A 16,913-nucleotide genomic window follows, 5' to 3' on the forward strand; every position below is an offset into this window, starting at 1 on the left:
CGCTAGCGCCACCTGGGATAGCTTTGATTTTCTGAGCTTAAAATCATTCCCAGGTATAGCTGCCCTCCTCTCCAAGACAAGAGGAGCTGGAGCTGAGTACACACTAATGGCATTTCAACCTCTGGTATATTTGTGGAATCCTAGGTAAAACTCCTGAAGAAAATTCTCAAGAACATTCTGGAATTGTCTGGGTTCAGGAGGATGGGATGAGGAGGTTGCATCAGTGACTCTTGATACAAAACAAGTGGTTTGAGTGAGGCCAGTACTCCCAAGGGCTTCCCAAGTAGCTCAGTGGCAAAGAATCTGCCTGCCTATGCAGGAGATGCTGGAGGTGTGGGTTCGATCCTTGGGTCGGGAAGATCCCCTGGAAAAGGAAATGGCAACCACTACAGTATTCCTACCTGGAAAATCCCATGGACAGAGGAGGCTAGGAGGCTACAGTCCATGGAGTTGCAAAGAGTTGGACACAACTGAGCATACATGCACAGTATTCCCAAAGAGAATTGTAAAATATAAAAGTCTGTGATAAACCAACCATCTAGAATTTGACTCTTGAGCTGGTGCATACATTCCAGTTTCCTAATGGTGACCCTGAGGAAAGAAGTTCTGAAAAGGCTCAGTTTGGCCCTGAAGGTGTCAGTTTCCCTGCATCTTCCAGTACTAGTCACAAAGATGGATAGGTTACAAAGGAACTGGATGAAAAAGAGACTTTGGTCAACCCTAGGAATCTAAAACCATTTCTTACAAACTGGATCCCGACACCCAGCCCCAGTTCTGCTTGTTCAGGGAAGGAAATTGATTACAGGCTGCCTTTCTAAATGCATATGACTTGTCTGAAGATGAACACCAGCGTTCAGGCTTCAGGAGAAGAGAGCTATGATTGAAGACCCCAGTCCCAAGAATGGGACTCAGAGGGAGCTATGGCAATCATAAAACAGCATATAATCTAAGGGGATTTTCTGTTTGCCAAAGTCAGATATGGCTTCCCAAGTGCTCAGTAGTAAAGAATCTGCCTGCCAATGCAGGAGAGGAGGATTCAGTCCCTGGGTCGGGCAGATTCCCTGGATAGGAAATTGCAACCCACCTCCAGCATTCTTGCCTGGGAAATCCCATGAACAGAGGAGACTGGAGGACTACAGTCCATGAGGTCACAAAAGAGTTGGATACAATTTAGCAACTAAACAACAACAAAAAGTCAGGCATAGGGTTGCTCTACTGTCAGATCTGATTCCCGGCTAATGAATCAGGAATGATTTATTAATCAATTTGATGACAAAGAAGATGATGCCTCCCATAAAGTATTAGCTAGGATACTGAAAGTTATTTTCAACTTTTAAATACTCAGTTGGCATACTTTAATGCTTTTAGTTCAGGTAATTTAAAATTTCCCACCCTCTTCTAAGGGCTTCCCAGGAGGCACTATTGGTAAAGAACCAGCCTGCCAGTTCAGGAGACATAAGAGATGCAGGCTTGATCCCTGGGTCTGGAACATTCCCTGGAGAAGGGAATGGCTACCCACTCCAGTATTCTTGCCTGGAGAATCCCATGGACAGAGAAGCCTGGCAGGATACAGTCTATGGGGTCTCAAAGAATTGAATATGACTGATGAGAAACGCTGGGCTGGAGGAAGCACAAGCTGGAATCAAGATTGCCGGGAGAAATATCAATAACCTCAGATATGCAGATGACACCACCCTTATGGCAGAAAGTGAAGAGGAACTAAAAAGCCTCTTGATGAAAGTGAAAGAGGAGAGTGAAAAAGTTGCCTTAAAGCTCAACATTCAGAAAACGAAGATCATAGCATCTGGTCCCATCACTTCATGGGAAATAGATGGGGAATCACTGGAAACAGTGTCAGACTTTATTTTTTGGGGCTCCAAAATCACTGCAGATGGTGATTGCAGCCATGAAATTAAAAGACGCTTACTCCTTGGAAGGAAAATTACGACCAACCTAGATAGCATATTCAAAAGCAGAGACATTACTTTGCCAACAAAGGTCCGTCTAGTCAAGGCTATGGTTTTTCCAGTGGTTATGTATGGATATGAGAGTTGGACTATGAAGAAAGCTGAGCACTGAAGAATTGATGCTTTTGAACTGTGGTGTTGGAGAAGACTCTTGAGAGTCCCTTGGACTGCAAGGAGATCCAACCAGTCCATTCTAAAGGAGATCAGACCTGGGATTTCTTTGGAAGGAATGATGCTAAAGCTGAAACTCCAGTACTTTGGCCACCTCATGGGAAGAGTTGACTCATTGGAAAAGACTCTGATGCTGGGAGGGATTGGGGGCAGGAGGAGAAGGGGACGACAGAGGATGAGATGGCTGGATGGCATCACCGACTCGATGGACATGAGTTTGAGTGAACTCCAGGAGATGGTGATGGACAGGGAGGCCTGGCGTGCTGCGATTCATGGGGTCTCAAAGAGTTGGACACGACTGAGCGACTGAACTGAACTGAACTAAAGAGACTTAACACACACACACACACGCACACGCTCTCTCTTCTAAAACACACCATGCTAGTTTTCTCAGAAATGAATTAAGTAGATGAACTGGGTATTCTGTTCATAAGACTGGGAGTGACACTCAGGTATGTAACAATTAGGACAGGCAACGGGCAATTAGAACCAAAGGTCTCTGGACACATCTGGCCATGGAGGCAAGGGGCGAGCCCCGTTCTCTGTGTCTGTAGGCAGGGGGTGGGCTGTTCTTTTTTCTTTAGTTTATTTTTTGGCTGCAGCACTGAGTCTCTGCTGCTGTGAGCAGAGGCAGTTACTCTCTTGTCGAGCAGCGCTGGCTTCGCATTGTGGCGGCTTCTCGTGGTGGCGCACAGGCTTAATTGTTCCACAGCATGTGGAATCTCCCCGGATCAGGGATCGAACTGGCGTCCCCTGCATTGGTAGGCGGATTCTCAACCACTGGACCACCAGTGAAGTCCAACAGGCTCTTTTTATTCAAATATCCTGGGACAGCTATGTCCAGCAGGTCCGCAGACTGGGCAGCATCTAGATACTTGATATCTGTATTATTTTATTATTTATTATTTAAAATTTTATTTATTATTAAAAATTTATGTATTATTTAACAATTTTATTTAAAAATTATATGTGACCATTGTTACGAGACTACTTCTAGGATAAAAAGAAAGTCTTCTCAATGTTTAGATCTGTAGCTTAATAATATTTGGTTCTCCTAAACTTTATTTTACTAATTAGTTTGTGAGATTTAGGATCAAAATCTACCTTTCTACAGGACTATGTTGAAAGTGTTCCCTATCTAGTTAAGAATAACCCAAACCACGACATTATAGTATTCTTTCTACTTACTAAATATCCCCCTCTACCTCCTGCACCCTTTCCCCATTCCTGTGTCTTCCATCTCTTGTTACTGAAGCACTTGGAGAGAGAACGGTACACTCTAACACCTCTGCCCTTGTTGATCACAAATAACAGTCATAATAGCCATCATTTATATGGCTTATCGCATGAGCCAAGCAATATGCTAAAAGCTCTATATGATGTCCTATCTATTCTCCCTAACAGCTCTGTGAGGCAGGTATAGTTATTACACCCATCTGACCAATGAGGAAATTAAGACGCAGAGAGAAAAGATAACCAGTCATGGAGTTAGTGATGGAGCAGGCGATTGGAACCTTGGCATCTGATCCGAGAGCCCATGTTCTTAACCACTGTGTCTTGAGTACTACTCATTCCACAGAATGTTACCCCTGGAAAGGGACTGTAGTGATCATCCTCTCCAGTCAACTCAGGGAACAGAAAGCTGAGGACCAAAGCTGTGAAGATACTAGTTCATGAGCCCCAAGATGAAGTGTGATATAGAAGATGAGAATACAGTTTTTCCAACCCATATACCCTGTTCTTGTCATGAATTCTTGCAGATTCACTTAGTAAGCTCAGCTACAGGATACATGGTTCTGCAATTGTCCTGACTCAGCAATGAATTTCCAAGGTGAACATTTACCTGCTTCTGGGGCTGGGTGTTCCCCTCCTCCTCGATTGCTCTTTGATTCAAAAATATAATTTTCCTCTTTTCTGTTCTTCCCTGAGGAATCACCATCTGTGGAAAATAAATAAAACATATTGAAGGTACATCAGAAACTTCAGGAAACAGACATGAAAATACAGCCATATATATATATATATATATATATATATATATATATATATAAGGTAGGGCTTAAAGAAAGGACTTATAGGCTTTATTTCTTCAATAAACATAGGCCTACGTTTGATACTAAAGCACGAGATAACCAATGTGACCAACTGAATAAAGCAGAGGTGAGGCTAGTGAAAAACCATTGGACGGAGACAGGAAACAAGCTCACCACTCCAGAACTTAACCCTCACTCCACCCTCACCCCTACCTCTCCACCCAGAGAAGAAAGGGAAAAGCTCAGCTAGAAAAGTCAAGGGTTAGGTTTGGACTTTATACCATAGAATGCAGAAACAGTCCAGAAACATTTTTTTCTTTAGAAACTGAACACATAAGTCACTCACAAAGCAACTTCACTTTCTTATCTCAATGCTGTTTGGCAGGCATTAATAGCTCTGTTGCTTTTTTTTTTTTCTGGTTAGTCTCAAAGAGGTTCAGTGCTTGCCCGATTTCATTCTGGTAATCAGTGAGTCATAGGGTTGAGATTTAAACTCAGATATGTCTAACTGCTTGTTGGTGGAAACCAGCACTTCTGATTTAATGATAGCTTGTTCATTGTTTAACTATTCTATTCAGTTATAACATACTCCTGAGAGCAAATGTAATAGAAGATTAAATCTTAGAATTTTCATCTCAGGTTCTGGTGAGCTATGGCTGTGTCATTCTATTACCTGCCATCTAGGAATTCATAGCACTTGTGTGCTCAATGATATTGACAATATCGTAATGAGTGAGTTAGTGGAGTTACCCTCATGCTGAAGTGTAATTTCAGGAGAGACTTTTGCAAAATAAAATGCTCAATGGAAATGAATCAGAAGTGATCTGCTGAAGTGAGGAATTTTATGAAGAAACAAACAAACAAACAACTTTAAAGCTTCCAGGGACATGACTTTGCCAACAAAGGTCCATCTAGTCAAGGCTATAGTTTTTCCAGTGGTCATGTATGGATGTGAGAGTTGGACTATAAAGAAAGCTGAGCGCCGAAGAATTGATGCTTTTGAACTGTGGTGTTGGAGAAGACTCTTGAGAGTCCCTTGGACTGCAAGGAGATCCAACCAGTCCATCCTAAAGGAGATTAGTCCTTAGTGTTCATTGGAAGGATTGATGCTGAAGCTGAAACTCCAATACTCTGGCCACCTGATGCAAAGAAGTGACTCATTGGAAAAGACCTTGATGCTGGGAAATATTGAGGGCAGGAGGAGAAGGGGATGACAGAGGATGAGATGGTTGGATGGCATCACCAACTCAATGGACATGAGTTTGAGTGAACTCTGGTAGTTGGTGATAGACAGGGAGGCATGGCATGTTGCAGTCCATGGGGTTGAAAAGAGTCAGACACGACTGGGTAACTGAACTGAGCTGAACTGAACTGATGGGACCAGATGTCATGATCTTAGTTTTCTGAATGTTGAGTTTTAAGCCAACTTTTTTACTCTCCTCTTTCACTTTCATCAAGAGGCTCTTTAGTTCTTCTTCACTTTCTGCCATAAGAGCAGTGCCATTTGCACATTTGAGGTTATTGATATTTCTCCCAGCAATCTTGATTCCAGCCTGTGCTTCACTGAGCCCAGCATTTCTCATGATGTACTCTGCATATAAGTTAAATAAGCAGGGTGACAATATACGGGTTTGACGTACTGCTTTCCCAATTTGGAACCAGTCTGTTGTTCCATGTCCGGTTCTAACTGTTGCTTCTTGACCTGCATACAGATTTCTCAACAGGCAGGTCAGGTGGTCTGGTATTCCCTTCTCTTTAAGAGTTTTCCATAGCTTGTTGTGATCCACATAGTCAAAGGCTTTGGGGTAGTCAATAAAGCAGAAGTAGATGTTTTTCTGGAACTCTCTTGCTTTTTCAATGATCCAACACATGTTGGCAATTTGATCTCTGGTTCCTTTGCCTTTTCTAAATCCAGCTTGAACATCTGGAAGTTCACGGTTCATGTACTATTGAAGCCTGGCTTGGAGAATTTTGAGTATTACTTTGCTAGTGAGTGAGATGAGTACAATTGTGAGGTAGTTTGAATATTCTTTGTCATTGCCTTTTTTTTTTTTTTAAACATTGCCTTTCTTTAACAAATAGATTCAAGGGATTAGATTTGATAAACAGAGTGCCTGAAGAACTGTGGACGGAGGTTCATGACATTGTATAGGAGGCAGTGATCAAGACCATCCCCAAGAAAAAGAAATTCAAAAAGGCAAAATGGTTGTCCAAGGAGGCCTTGCAAACAGCTGAGAAAGGAAAAGACTTAAAAGGTAGAGGAGAAAAGGAAAGATATACCCATTTGAATGCAGAGTTCCAAAGAATAGCAAGGAGAGATAAGAAAGCCTTCCTCAGTGATCAATGCAAAGAAACAGAGGAAAACAATAGAATGGAAAAGACTAGAGATCTCTTCAAGAAAATTAGAGATACCAAGGGAACATTTCATGCAAAGATGGGCTCGATAAAGGACAGAAATGGTATGGGACCTAACAGGAGCAGAAGATATTAAGAAGAGGTGGCAAGAATACACAGAAGAACTATACAAAAAAGATCTTCATGACTCAGATAACCACGATGGTGTGATCACTCACCTAGAGCCAGACGTCCTGGAATGTGAAGTCAAGTGGGCCTTAGGAAGCATCACTATGAACAAAGCTAGTGGAGGTGATGGAATTCCAGTTGAGCTATTTCAAATCCTAAAAGATGATGCTGTTAAATTGCTGAACTCAATATGCCAGCAAATTGGAAAACTCAGCAGTGGCCACAGAACTGGAAAAAGTCAGTTTTCATTCCATTCCCAAAGAAAGGCAATGCCAAATAATGTACCAGAATACTTGGGTATATTTAAAGGCGTCTGCTGATTATAGCTCATTAGATGATATTTTCCAAAGAAGTTAGGTCAATGAAAGAGGACTTACTCCCTTCAAAATAAGTTTGTGGAAATAGCCATCTGATTATCTTCATTTGTGACAAGTACATTTCTTTAACTAAATCTTCCATTCATTTGAGAATCCAGTTGATTCCCACCACCATGAAGGAAGACAATAGACTATTCAGAATGAAAACATGAAATATGGGGCATGTGAAAAAAAAAAAGAAACTCTTTAAATATCCTTTGTGAGAATGTCCCCTCTGAATAAAATACTTTCCATGATAATCCAAAGATTGAAGTTGCTCACTTGTTACCTCCAGAGATAAGTCCTAACAGCAAGGCTTTGGCATATATAGCATGGGAATTCGAGAAAGTACAGACAAACCCCCTCACCTCCATACAGAAATTGTGCATTCTCCTAAGCCGGAGAAGGCAATGGCACCCCACTCCAGTACTTTTGCCTGGAAAATCCCATGGATGGAGGAGCCTGGTAGGCTGCAGATCAGCAGATCATGGGGTAGCGAAGAATTGGACATGACTGAGCGACTTTCCTTTCACTTTTCACTTTCTTGCATTGAAGAAGGAAATGGCAACCCACTCCAGTCTTCTTGCCTGGAGAATCCCAGGGACGGGGGAGCCTGGTGGGCTGCCATCTATGGGGTCGCACAGAGTCGGACACGACTGAAGTGACTTAGCTTAGCTTAGCTTAGCTAAGTCCATGCTTTAATCTGGATCCTTAAAAAATTTGGCTAATCTGCTGGGATGAACATGTATTATAGTTTAAAAAAGAAATCCAGATTCAGGGTCAGGAGGGAGGCTCAAGAGGGAGGGGACATATGCGTACCTGTGGCTGACGCATGTTGATGTATGGCAGAAACCAGCATAATATTGTAAAGCAATTATTCTCCGGTTAAAAAGTTATTAAACCAGAAGGGAAAGAGACACGTGTACCCCAATGTTCATCGCAGCACTGTTTATAATAGCCAGGACATGGAAGCAACCTAGATGTCCATCAGTAGATGAATGGATAAGAAAGCTGTGGTACATATACACAATGGAGTATTATTCAGCCATTAAAAAGAATACATTTGAATCAGTTCTAATGAGGTGGATGAAACTGGAGCCTATTATACAGAGTGAAGTAAGCCAGAAAGTAAAACACCAATACAGTATACTAACGCATATATATGGAATTTAGAAAGATGGTAACAATAACCCTGTGTATGAGACAGCAAAAGAGACACTGATGTATAGATCAGTCTTATGGACTCTGTGGGAGAGGGAGAGGGTGGGGAGATTTGGGAGAATGGCACTGAAACATGTATAATATCATGTATGAAACGAGTCGCCAGTCCAGGTTCAATGCACCATACTGGATGCTTGGGGCTGGTGCACTGGGACGACCCAGAGGGATGGTATGGGGAGGGAGGAGGGAGGAAGGTTCAGGATGGGGAACACAGGTATACCTGTGGTGGATTCATTTCGATATTTGGCAAAACTAATACAATATTGTAAAGTTTAAAAATAAAATAAAAAAAAAAAAAGTAATAGAGGTGAAGTTTAAAAAAAAAGTTATTAGACTAGTCAGCAAATGGAAGAAGGTTGTTAGAGCATGGAATAAAAAATTTAATTATTAAAAAGAAAAAACAACCCAGATTCAGTGTGAATGGGGATACCCGATCATTTTTCTAGCCGATCTGCAGAACTGGAAACCAGATGTCTTTCCTTCGGCTAGGTCCACACAAGAGGACTGCCTTGTTAACAGATGACTTGGACCACACAGAGAACAGGCCTTAGAGCTGCAACCACCCCGGAAAACAATCCAGCCATTGTGCTTCTGCATCACAAGCAAATGCCAGCCCCGCTGTGGCTCTGAGAATACAGAGCATGCGTTCACCAGTGGGAATGAATATTCGCCCACACCCTTAACTTCATCCTTAGTAACATGCTTGGCATAAATTCCTAACAGCAGGCTAATTGGGTCAAGGCATACATACAAGGCTTCAGAAACTGCCCTCTGGAAAACTGTACTAATTTGAATCCCACCAAAAGTAGGTGAGACACTTCTCTATACACTTATAAATATTATTATTATTATGTTTTCACCTTTGCCAATGTGGTAGATTAAAAAACTTCCTCACATTACTTTCTATACTACATTATTAGTATTAATCTTAGTATCTCTTTAGCATGTCTTCCGGAGAAGGCAATGGCACCCTACTCCAGTACTCTTGCCTGGAAAATTCCATGGATGGAGGAGCCTGGTGGGCTGTAGTCCATGGGGTTGCTAAGAGTCGGACACGACTGAGCGACTTCACTTTCACTTTTCACTTTCCTGCATTGGAGAAGGAAATGGCAACCCACTCCACTATTCTTGCCTGGAGAATCCCAGGGACAGCAGAGCCTGGTGGGCTGCCGTCTATGGGGTCGCACAGAGTCGGACACGACTGAAGTGACTTAGCAGTAGCAGTAGCAGCATGTCTTCAGTGAGTTAAGTCAAGTCTTATTTATCCTCCGAAGCCTGTGCGGGAAGGAGGGAGCGGAAAAGTCAACTTGTCTATATTTACTGTACTAGCTGATGATCCTTGTAAAACACTGGTATAGGTCACAAACCATAATGCATTAAAATTTTTTTTAATGAATGGGTTGGGTCTTCATCACTTTGTGCAGGCTTTCTCTAGGTGTGGCGAGTAGGGGCTACTTTTTGTTGTGGTGCGTGGGCTTCTCACTGCAGTGGCTTCTCCTGTGATGGAGCACAGGCTCTAGGCATGTGTGCTTCAGTAGTTGTAGCTCTTGGGCTTTAAGGTGAGTAGGTTCAGTGGCTGTGGCTCAAAGGCTTAGTTGCTCTGGGGGATCTTTCCAGACCAGGGATCGAACCCATGTCTCCTGCACTGGCAGGTGGATTCTTATCCACAGCATCACTAGGGAAGTCCCCAACAATGCATTTTTAAATCTACTTACATTATGCTGAGTATAACATAATTTCAAATCACAGGAAGTCAGAAGCTTCAGATTCTAGTCTGGTGGTTCAGGGATGATGGAAGAGGAAGGAAATGGGGGCTGCTGTCCAAACAGAAACCGCACATTGTGGGAGGCCCTTTCTAACACTTTCAAGGCTCTGTTCTTTTCCTCCCATTTTTTTTTTCCTTCCCATTTTCTTTACCCTGGACTTTAAAAAAAAATATTTTGGCTGTCTTAGTACCCAGACCAGGGACTGAACTTGTGCCTAACCACTGGACCACCAGGGAATTTCTACCCTAGATGTAATAATTTTGTGATTTTGATGGAATTTAATAACATGAAAATATTCATAAGTGATAAAAACATTTTGTAAAATAATATCCTAATTTTGTTATAAATGAATAAATGTACATGTGTCTATATATACATTTTGTTGTGGATCACAAAAAACTGTGGAAAATTCTTCAAGAGATGGGAATACCAGACCACCTGACATGCCTCCTGAGAAATCTGTATGTAGGTCAAGAAGCAACAGTTAGAACTGGACATGGAACAACAGACTGGTTCCAAATAGGGAAAGGAGTATGTCAAGTTTGTATATTGTCACCCTGCTTATTTAACTTACATGCAGAATACATCACATGAAATGCCAGGCTGGACGAAGCACAAGCTGGAATCAAGATTGCTGGGGGAAATATCAATAACCTCAGATATGTAGATGATACCACCCTTATGGCAGAAAGCAAAGTAAAATTAAAAAGCCTCTTGATGAAAGTGAAAGAGGAGAGTGAAAAAGCTGGCTTAAAACTCAGGGTTAAAAAACCAGTATCATGGCATCCGGTCCCATCACTTCATGGGAAATAGATGGGGAAACAATGGAAACAGTGAGAAACTTTATTTTTGGGGGGGTGGGCCCAAAATCACTGCAGATGCTGACTGCAGCCATTAAATTAAAAGACACTTGATCCTTGGAAGAAAAGCTATGACCAACCTAGACAGCATATTAAAAAGCAGAGACATTACTTTGCCAACAAAGACATTACTTTGCCAACAAGGACATTACTTTGCCAACAAAGGTCAGTCTAGTCAAAACTATGGTTTTTCCAGTAGCCATGTATGGATGTGAGAGTTGCACTATAAAGAAAGCTGAGTGCTGAAGAATTGATGCTTTTGAACTGTGGTGTTGGAGAAGACTCTTGAGAGTCCCTTGGACTGCAAGGAGATCCAACTAGTCCATCCTAAAGGAAATCAGTCGTGATTATTCATTGGAAGGACTGATGCTGAAGCTGAAGCTCCAATACTTAGGCCACCTGATGCAAAGAACTGACTCATTGGAAAAGACCCTGATGCTGGGAAAGATTGAAGGCGGGAGGAGAAGGGGATAATAGAGGATGAGATGGTTGGATGGCGTCACAGACTCAATGGACATGAGTCTGAGTAAGCTCTGAGAGTTGGTGATGGACAGGGAAGCCTGGTGTGCTGCAGTCCATGGGGTTGCAAAGAATCGAACACGAGTGACTGAACTGAACTGAACTGGGAGAAAATGCAACAAATTGTTAATGGTGAGTTTTGCTAGATAATTTTACTTCTTCATATTTTTCTGTATTTTCCAAATTTTCTACAGTAAATATGTTTTACTTTAGTGATTAGGAAAAATAATATATAATAGAAATAATAACTGGATATTATCTCGCTGCATCTATGAAATTCCATTCTTTACACCTTCACAGCCCAAGTCAAAGATTTATTATTAAAAAGAAAAAAATAGAGATGCAGGGACTTCCCTGGTAGTCCAGTGGGTAGGACTTTGTACTTTCACTGCAGGGGACACTGGTTCTATCCCTGGTTGGGAAAAAAGATTTCCTGTGCGGCTGAGTCATGGGATGAATGACTCCCCCACCTGCCAAATAAGGAGAGCTAAAAATATATTTCAGATTGAGTGTCAACTCCCATTCACCAATGGTGGCAGCCTAGAGCATTACTTGCAAAATGATTCTGAAGCTGTCTTCCCCAACCCCCTCCTCGCCCCCACAGGAGACAGAACTGGGATCACAGAGCAGGATCTAGCATGGATTAGGGTTTGTGGAGGCCTGCATAAGTCTACGGTTATTTATCTTCCCTGAAACAGACACCAGGCTAGACAGAGCCTTCGGGGTTATCACTGAAACCTGTATTAACCAATGAGGAAACTGAGGCTCAGAGACATGAAGCAACTCCTCGGGGTTCTAAACACAGAGCTGGGACTAGACCTCAGGAAGGAGACTGGCCTTGGGTCTCCACTCTGTTTTCAGCTAATTCATTCACGTTCACATGTGCCTCTCCAAGAAAGTGACGGAGCAGGAGTTCACCCACTGTGGCCTCTGGGAACTTCGTTTGGTTGGTCAACTTCATCCCTGCTGCCAAAGACACCTGGTCCCCCCGACTCTGCTTCTTAGGTAGCTCTCTTCTCCATATAAACATTTCATACAGAGAAAATGGATTAAGACAGTCCAAGCCTTGTATGAAGTGACAAAGTTCTCCCATTAGGTGGCGGTACCAGCAAGGAATAGATAAAGCAGGTCTCTGAAGGGCACTTGCCTAATGGTTTAGTTATTAAGATTCTGCCCTTCCAGTGCAGAGGCTGTGGGTTCAATCCCTATTTGGGGAAAAAAGATATCTGTGGTATGACCAAGGTTTTGCTTTTTTTGTTTTGTTTTTTAAATATTTTGTAGGGTATTTTGTAGATATATTTGTACCAAAGCACTTTAAAATTTACAAAGTAGATTAGAAGGAAATATTAGAAGTTAATGTCAATAAAAGGGTGGTATTTTAAGTTATTTCCATTTTCATTATTTGCATCTTCTGGATCTTCTATAATGAACAAAATAGTTTCATAAAAAAGTTACTGAAATAGTGAGAGATTATTTTGGTAATATTTTGTCTGTGCAGTTCGGCCTCTTGTCTGATTGAGAGAAGATAATGGACCAGCATGGAAGAGAAAGGAGACAGGCAGGCCCTTGATATTGTTTCTTATTTAAATGTGAAGGGTGTACTAACAGGGGGTCTGATGATCAAGGTGCTGGGTGCTTTCTGTCTTTCCATCAGTCATCAGGTCTTTGGGAAGGTTATAAAGGAAACGGCTGGGGAAGCTGATGTGTGGGGCTCTTTGGCACTCAGGCGACAGGAGCCCTGCCAGGAGTGCAATCCCCACCGTGCTGCTGGCATCGCCAGCCTTTGGCCCTCAGGAGCAGAAGCAAGCCCACCCAGCACCCTCTAGTCCAGATGCTGGCCAACCTGCTAAAAGACAGTGGGATCTGTCTTACACAAAGGCCTTTGCTGTGGGCTTCCCAGGTGATGCTAGTGGTAAAGAACCCACCTGCCGATGCAGGAGAAGTTAGAGATGCTGGTTTGATCCCTGGGTTAGGAAGATCCCCTGGAGGAGGGCACGGAAACCCAGTATTCTTGCCTGGAGAATCCCATGGACAGAAGAGCCTGGTGGGCTATAGTCCATGGGGTCACAAAGAGTCGGACACCACTGAAGTGACTTAGCACGCACATGCGCAAAGGCCTTTGCTACTTACTTTTTTCTCCATGCAACCTACTCTGGTCAGTTGTGGTGTTAACCCTGCCCTCAGTTTGAAGCTCAGTCCTTGGTTTGCCCCTTTCTGGGCTTCCTTGGTGACTCAGTGGTACATAATCCGCTTGCCAATGCAGGAAACACAGGTTTGATCCCTGGGCATGGAAGATACCCTGGAGAAGGAAATGACAACCCACTCCTGCCTGGGAATATTCTTGCCTGGGAAATCCCCTGGACAAAAGAGCATGGCAGGCTACAGTCCATGGGGTCGCAAAAGAATCAGACATGACTTAGCAATGAAAGAAGAACAGATTTTGGTAAAATGTATGCAGAGTTTGAGTTCTAAAAGACATTCACAAAAGCATACAGAAATGTGATCATCTATATTTCTCTCTGCCATATAACTATCCAAATATAAAAGTGTAAAATTTCTTTTAAGAGAATCCTGTAATGCTTTAGGAGTATGAATGTATTTTAAAACATTATTAGCCATCTTTTAAAAAAAAATGATAGATTTAGTTAATTTGGAGGCATGACACTGAATTGCTAGCACATGCTACTTTTTCAACATAGCACACCATTTTCTTTACATTCACTTGCTTAGTGTGAAGAGGATTTACATAAACATGTAGGGGCTATACTGTTTCACCTCACAATAACCTAAAATTTAGCACTTAGAGTATTAGTTTCCTTTAACATAGGTGTTAAAACTTTTAAACTCCACCTTATTTACAATAAATGTATTGATACCTCTGGAGTATGTATTTTGTTCCATTGCTAAGTCATGTCCGATTCTTTGCAATCCCATGAATGGCAGCCAGGCTTCCCTGTCTTTTGTTACCTCCCGAGGTTTGCTCAAACTCATGTCTATTGAGTCAGTGATGTCATTTAACCATCTCATCCTCTGTTGTCCCCTTTTCCTCCTGCCCTCAATATTTCCCAGCATCAGGGTCTTTTCCAATGAGTCAGCTCTTCACATCAGGTGGCCAAAGTATTGGAGCTTCAGCTTTAGCATCAGTCCTTCCAATGAACAGTCAGGGTTGATTTCCTTTAGGACTGACTTGTTTGATCTCCTTGCTATATGTACATATTTATGAATGTATTTAATAGGTGTTCCTTGCTATAAATAATCAGCAAAAATGTCAGGCTTTTTTCTTTTTGGCCAAATCATTTGCTTTAAGTCTGTCCTTTCTTTTAAGATATGTCCTTAACACTCTTCAAATAGAAGCTTACTTTGAGCCAAGTGTCATTATAGAAAATGAGACTCTTTGAGAAAACCAGCTTCAAGTCCTTACCTGGCAATTCAAGATCAATGCGACTTTCTGGTCCCCAAAAGGTGGAATGATTATTCTTCTCTGTGGTTGATAATTCAGGTGGCTGTTTTGGCGTGGTAGCTTTCTCGGACTTTTCTAGCGACGCACTGTGGCCTGCATCTGTGCTTGGTCCCGTGGTTTTAGGCTGTGCCGTGGTCCTGTGGGTCACCATCTTTCGGTTATTGCTCACTGAGAGTTAAAGAACTACTGTCAGTTAGGTTTCTCGCTGACCTTTACCTAAAACCACAACATTTGCAATAGATTGAAAGCATATCATCTAAGATATTTCAGGGCCTCATAGCAAACTACTAGCTCTTGTTTCCAAAGTAACACTTCTAAGTAAACAGTTTAAGAATTAGCTTTCTGAAAGTTCTTGTAAAGAAACAGAGAAAGATACACTTTCGCCTAACGTTCTGAGATTAGTCACCCTTCCTCAAGTTCTTCGTTCAAGTACTTGCAGTTCTTCAGTCAACTTTTCACAGCCCGTCCTTCCTTGCGATATTTATGCACACACTGTTGTTCAGTTGCTAAATCATGTCTGACTTATGTCCCCATGAGCTGCAGGATGCCAGGCTCCCCTGTCCTTCATTATCACCCCGAGTTTGCTCAGATTCACAAGACCTAGCGACCTAGCGACACCCTAATGTCATAACTTTTCTAAAAAATTTATCAAAACAAAAGATTAACTCATTTTAGTTTTTTAAAAAGCGTATGCTAAACAGCCTTTTTAGGATGGGGAAGACTCTTAGAAAATTGAAAACTATCTCTTAAAATGTTAAATAATACAAAAATTTGACATTTGTAATTTGCATTAAAGATTTACAGTAAATGTCCATTGAATTTAAGGCATAGCTTGTTCACATGAAGTTACACTGAAACCAGCAGAAAAAGAACACTGCTGAGTGTGCATTTACTGTCAGAATACAGACATCCCTTCTACCCCCAAAATGTGATGCAGGTGACTCACGATTTTGACAGAAAGCTTCATCAGACCCGTCAGGACACTGCTCCACTCCGTCGCAAGCCAACGTGATGTCAACGCAACAGCCATCATCACAAAAGAAGTGGTAGCGTGAGCAGACACTCGAGCATCCTGTTTGTAAACACATCTCAAGTCACAGGAGTACAGGAAAGGAAAGGGCTTCCATCGTGTCAGGATTAACCGAGACTGTGTGTATGATGGAATGCTTTTGGGTAAGGAGACGTAGGTAATGAGGGGACACCTAACAGTCTGTGCAGCAGCAGTTGGTTCTGGAAAGGTTAGGTAGGGGGTTCCTTCTTGACCCTCCTGACTGAACTCTCAGGAATCACCATGGGCTTTTCGTCTCAAGGTCCTTCTTCAAGCCAACAATGCTAAAGAGGTGGGAACAGAGAAGCAGCAGCTGCGGTCTTCCCCACCCAGTTCTGGGTTTCCTCCCTCAGGTGACTCACTCTGCATTCATTTGTTCCCCCATCAGATCCTCAGCAGGCCCCCTAACACGGGTTCACCTTCTGCACAGCACTTGGCTGGCTGACCCTATTTTATCAGAGATACTAGGTTTTTTTTTTTTTAAGTGTACCATTTTTAAAGTCTTTATTGAATTTTTATAATATTGTTTCTGTTGTATGTTTTGGTGTTTTGGCCCCGAGGTATGTGGGATCTTAGCTCCCCAACCAGGGATCAAACCTGTGCCCTCTTCATTGGAAGGTGAAGTCTCAGCCACTGAACTGCCAGGGAAGTCCTTGTGTGGTTTTTTTTTTGGGGTCATTTTTAATGATTTTAATTAAAAAAATTGATTAATATATTTATTCTTGGCTGTGCTGGGTCTTCCTTGCTGCTCAGGCTTTTCTCTAGTTTCAGTGCCTGGGCTTCTCACTGAGGTGGCTTCTCTTATTCCTGAGCATGGACTCTAGGGTGTGAGGGCTTCAGCAGTTGCAGGGCTCTAGAGCACAGGCTCAGTAGCTGTGGTCCACGGGCTTATTTGCTCCATGGCATGTGGGACCCTCCTGGATCAGGGATCCAACCAGCATCTCCTGCCTTGGCAGGTGGATTCTTTACCACTGAGCCACCTGGGAAGC

At 42.4% G+C, this 16,913-nt stretch overlaps 1 protein-coding gene across 1 annotated transcript in view; it reads right to left on the reverse strand.

Moving 5' to 3' along the window:
* LRP11 (LDL receptor related protein 11) overlaps positions 1–16,913 on the reverse strand; it is a 57,174-nt gene that overhangs the window by 5,405 nt on the left and 34,856 nt on the right. The window contains exons 4-6 of the mRNA XM_055535930.1: positions 15,823–15,948; positions 14,838–15,044; positions 3,982–4,077 (exon numbers count right to left, since the gene is read on the reverse strand). Coding sequence (XP_055391905.1) covers positions 3,982–4,077; positions 14,838–15,044; positions 15,823–15,948 — 429 coding nt within the window. The remainder of the gene's footprint in view (positions 1–3,981; positions 4,078–14,837; positions 15,045–15,822; positions 15,949–16,913) is intronic.

Source organism: Bubalus kerabau, chromosome 9, assembly GCF_029407905.1.
Source record: "Bubalus kerabau isolate K-KA32 ecotype Philippines breed swamp buffalo chromosome 9, PCC_UOA_SB_1v2, whole genome shotgun sequence".
NCBI lineage: Eukaryota > Metazoa > Chordata > Mammalia > Artiodactyla > Bovidae > Bubalus > Bubalus kerabau.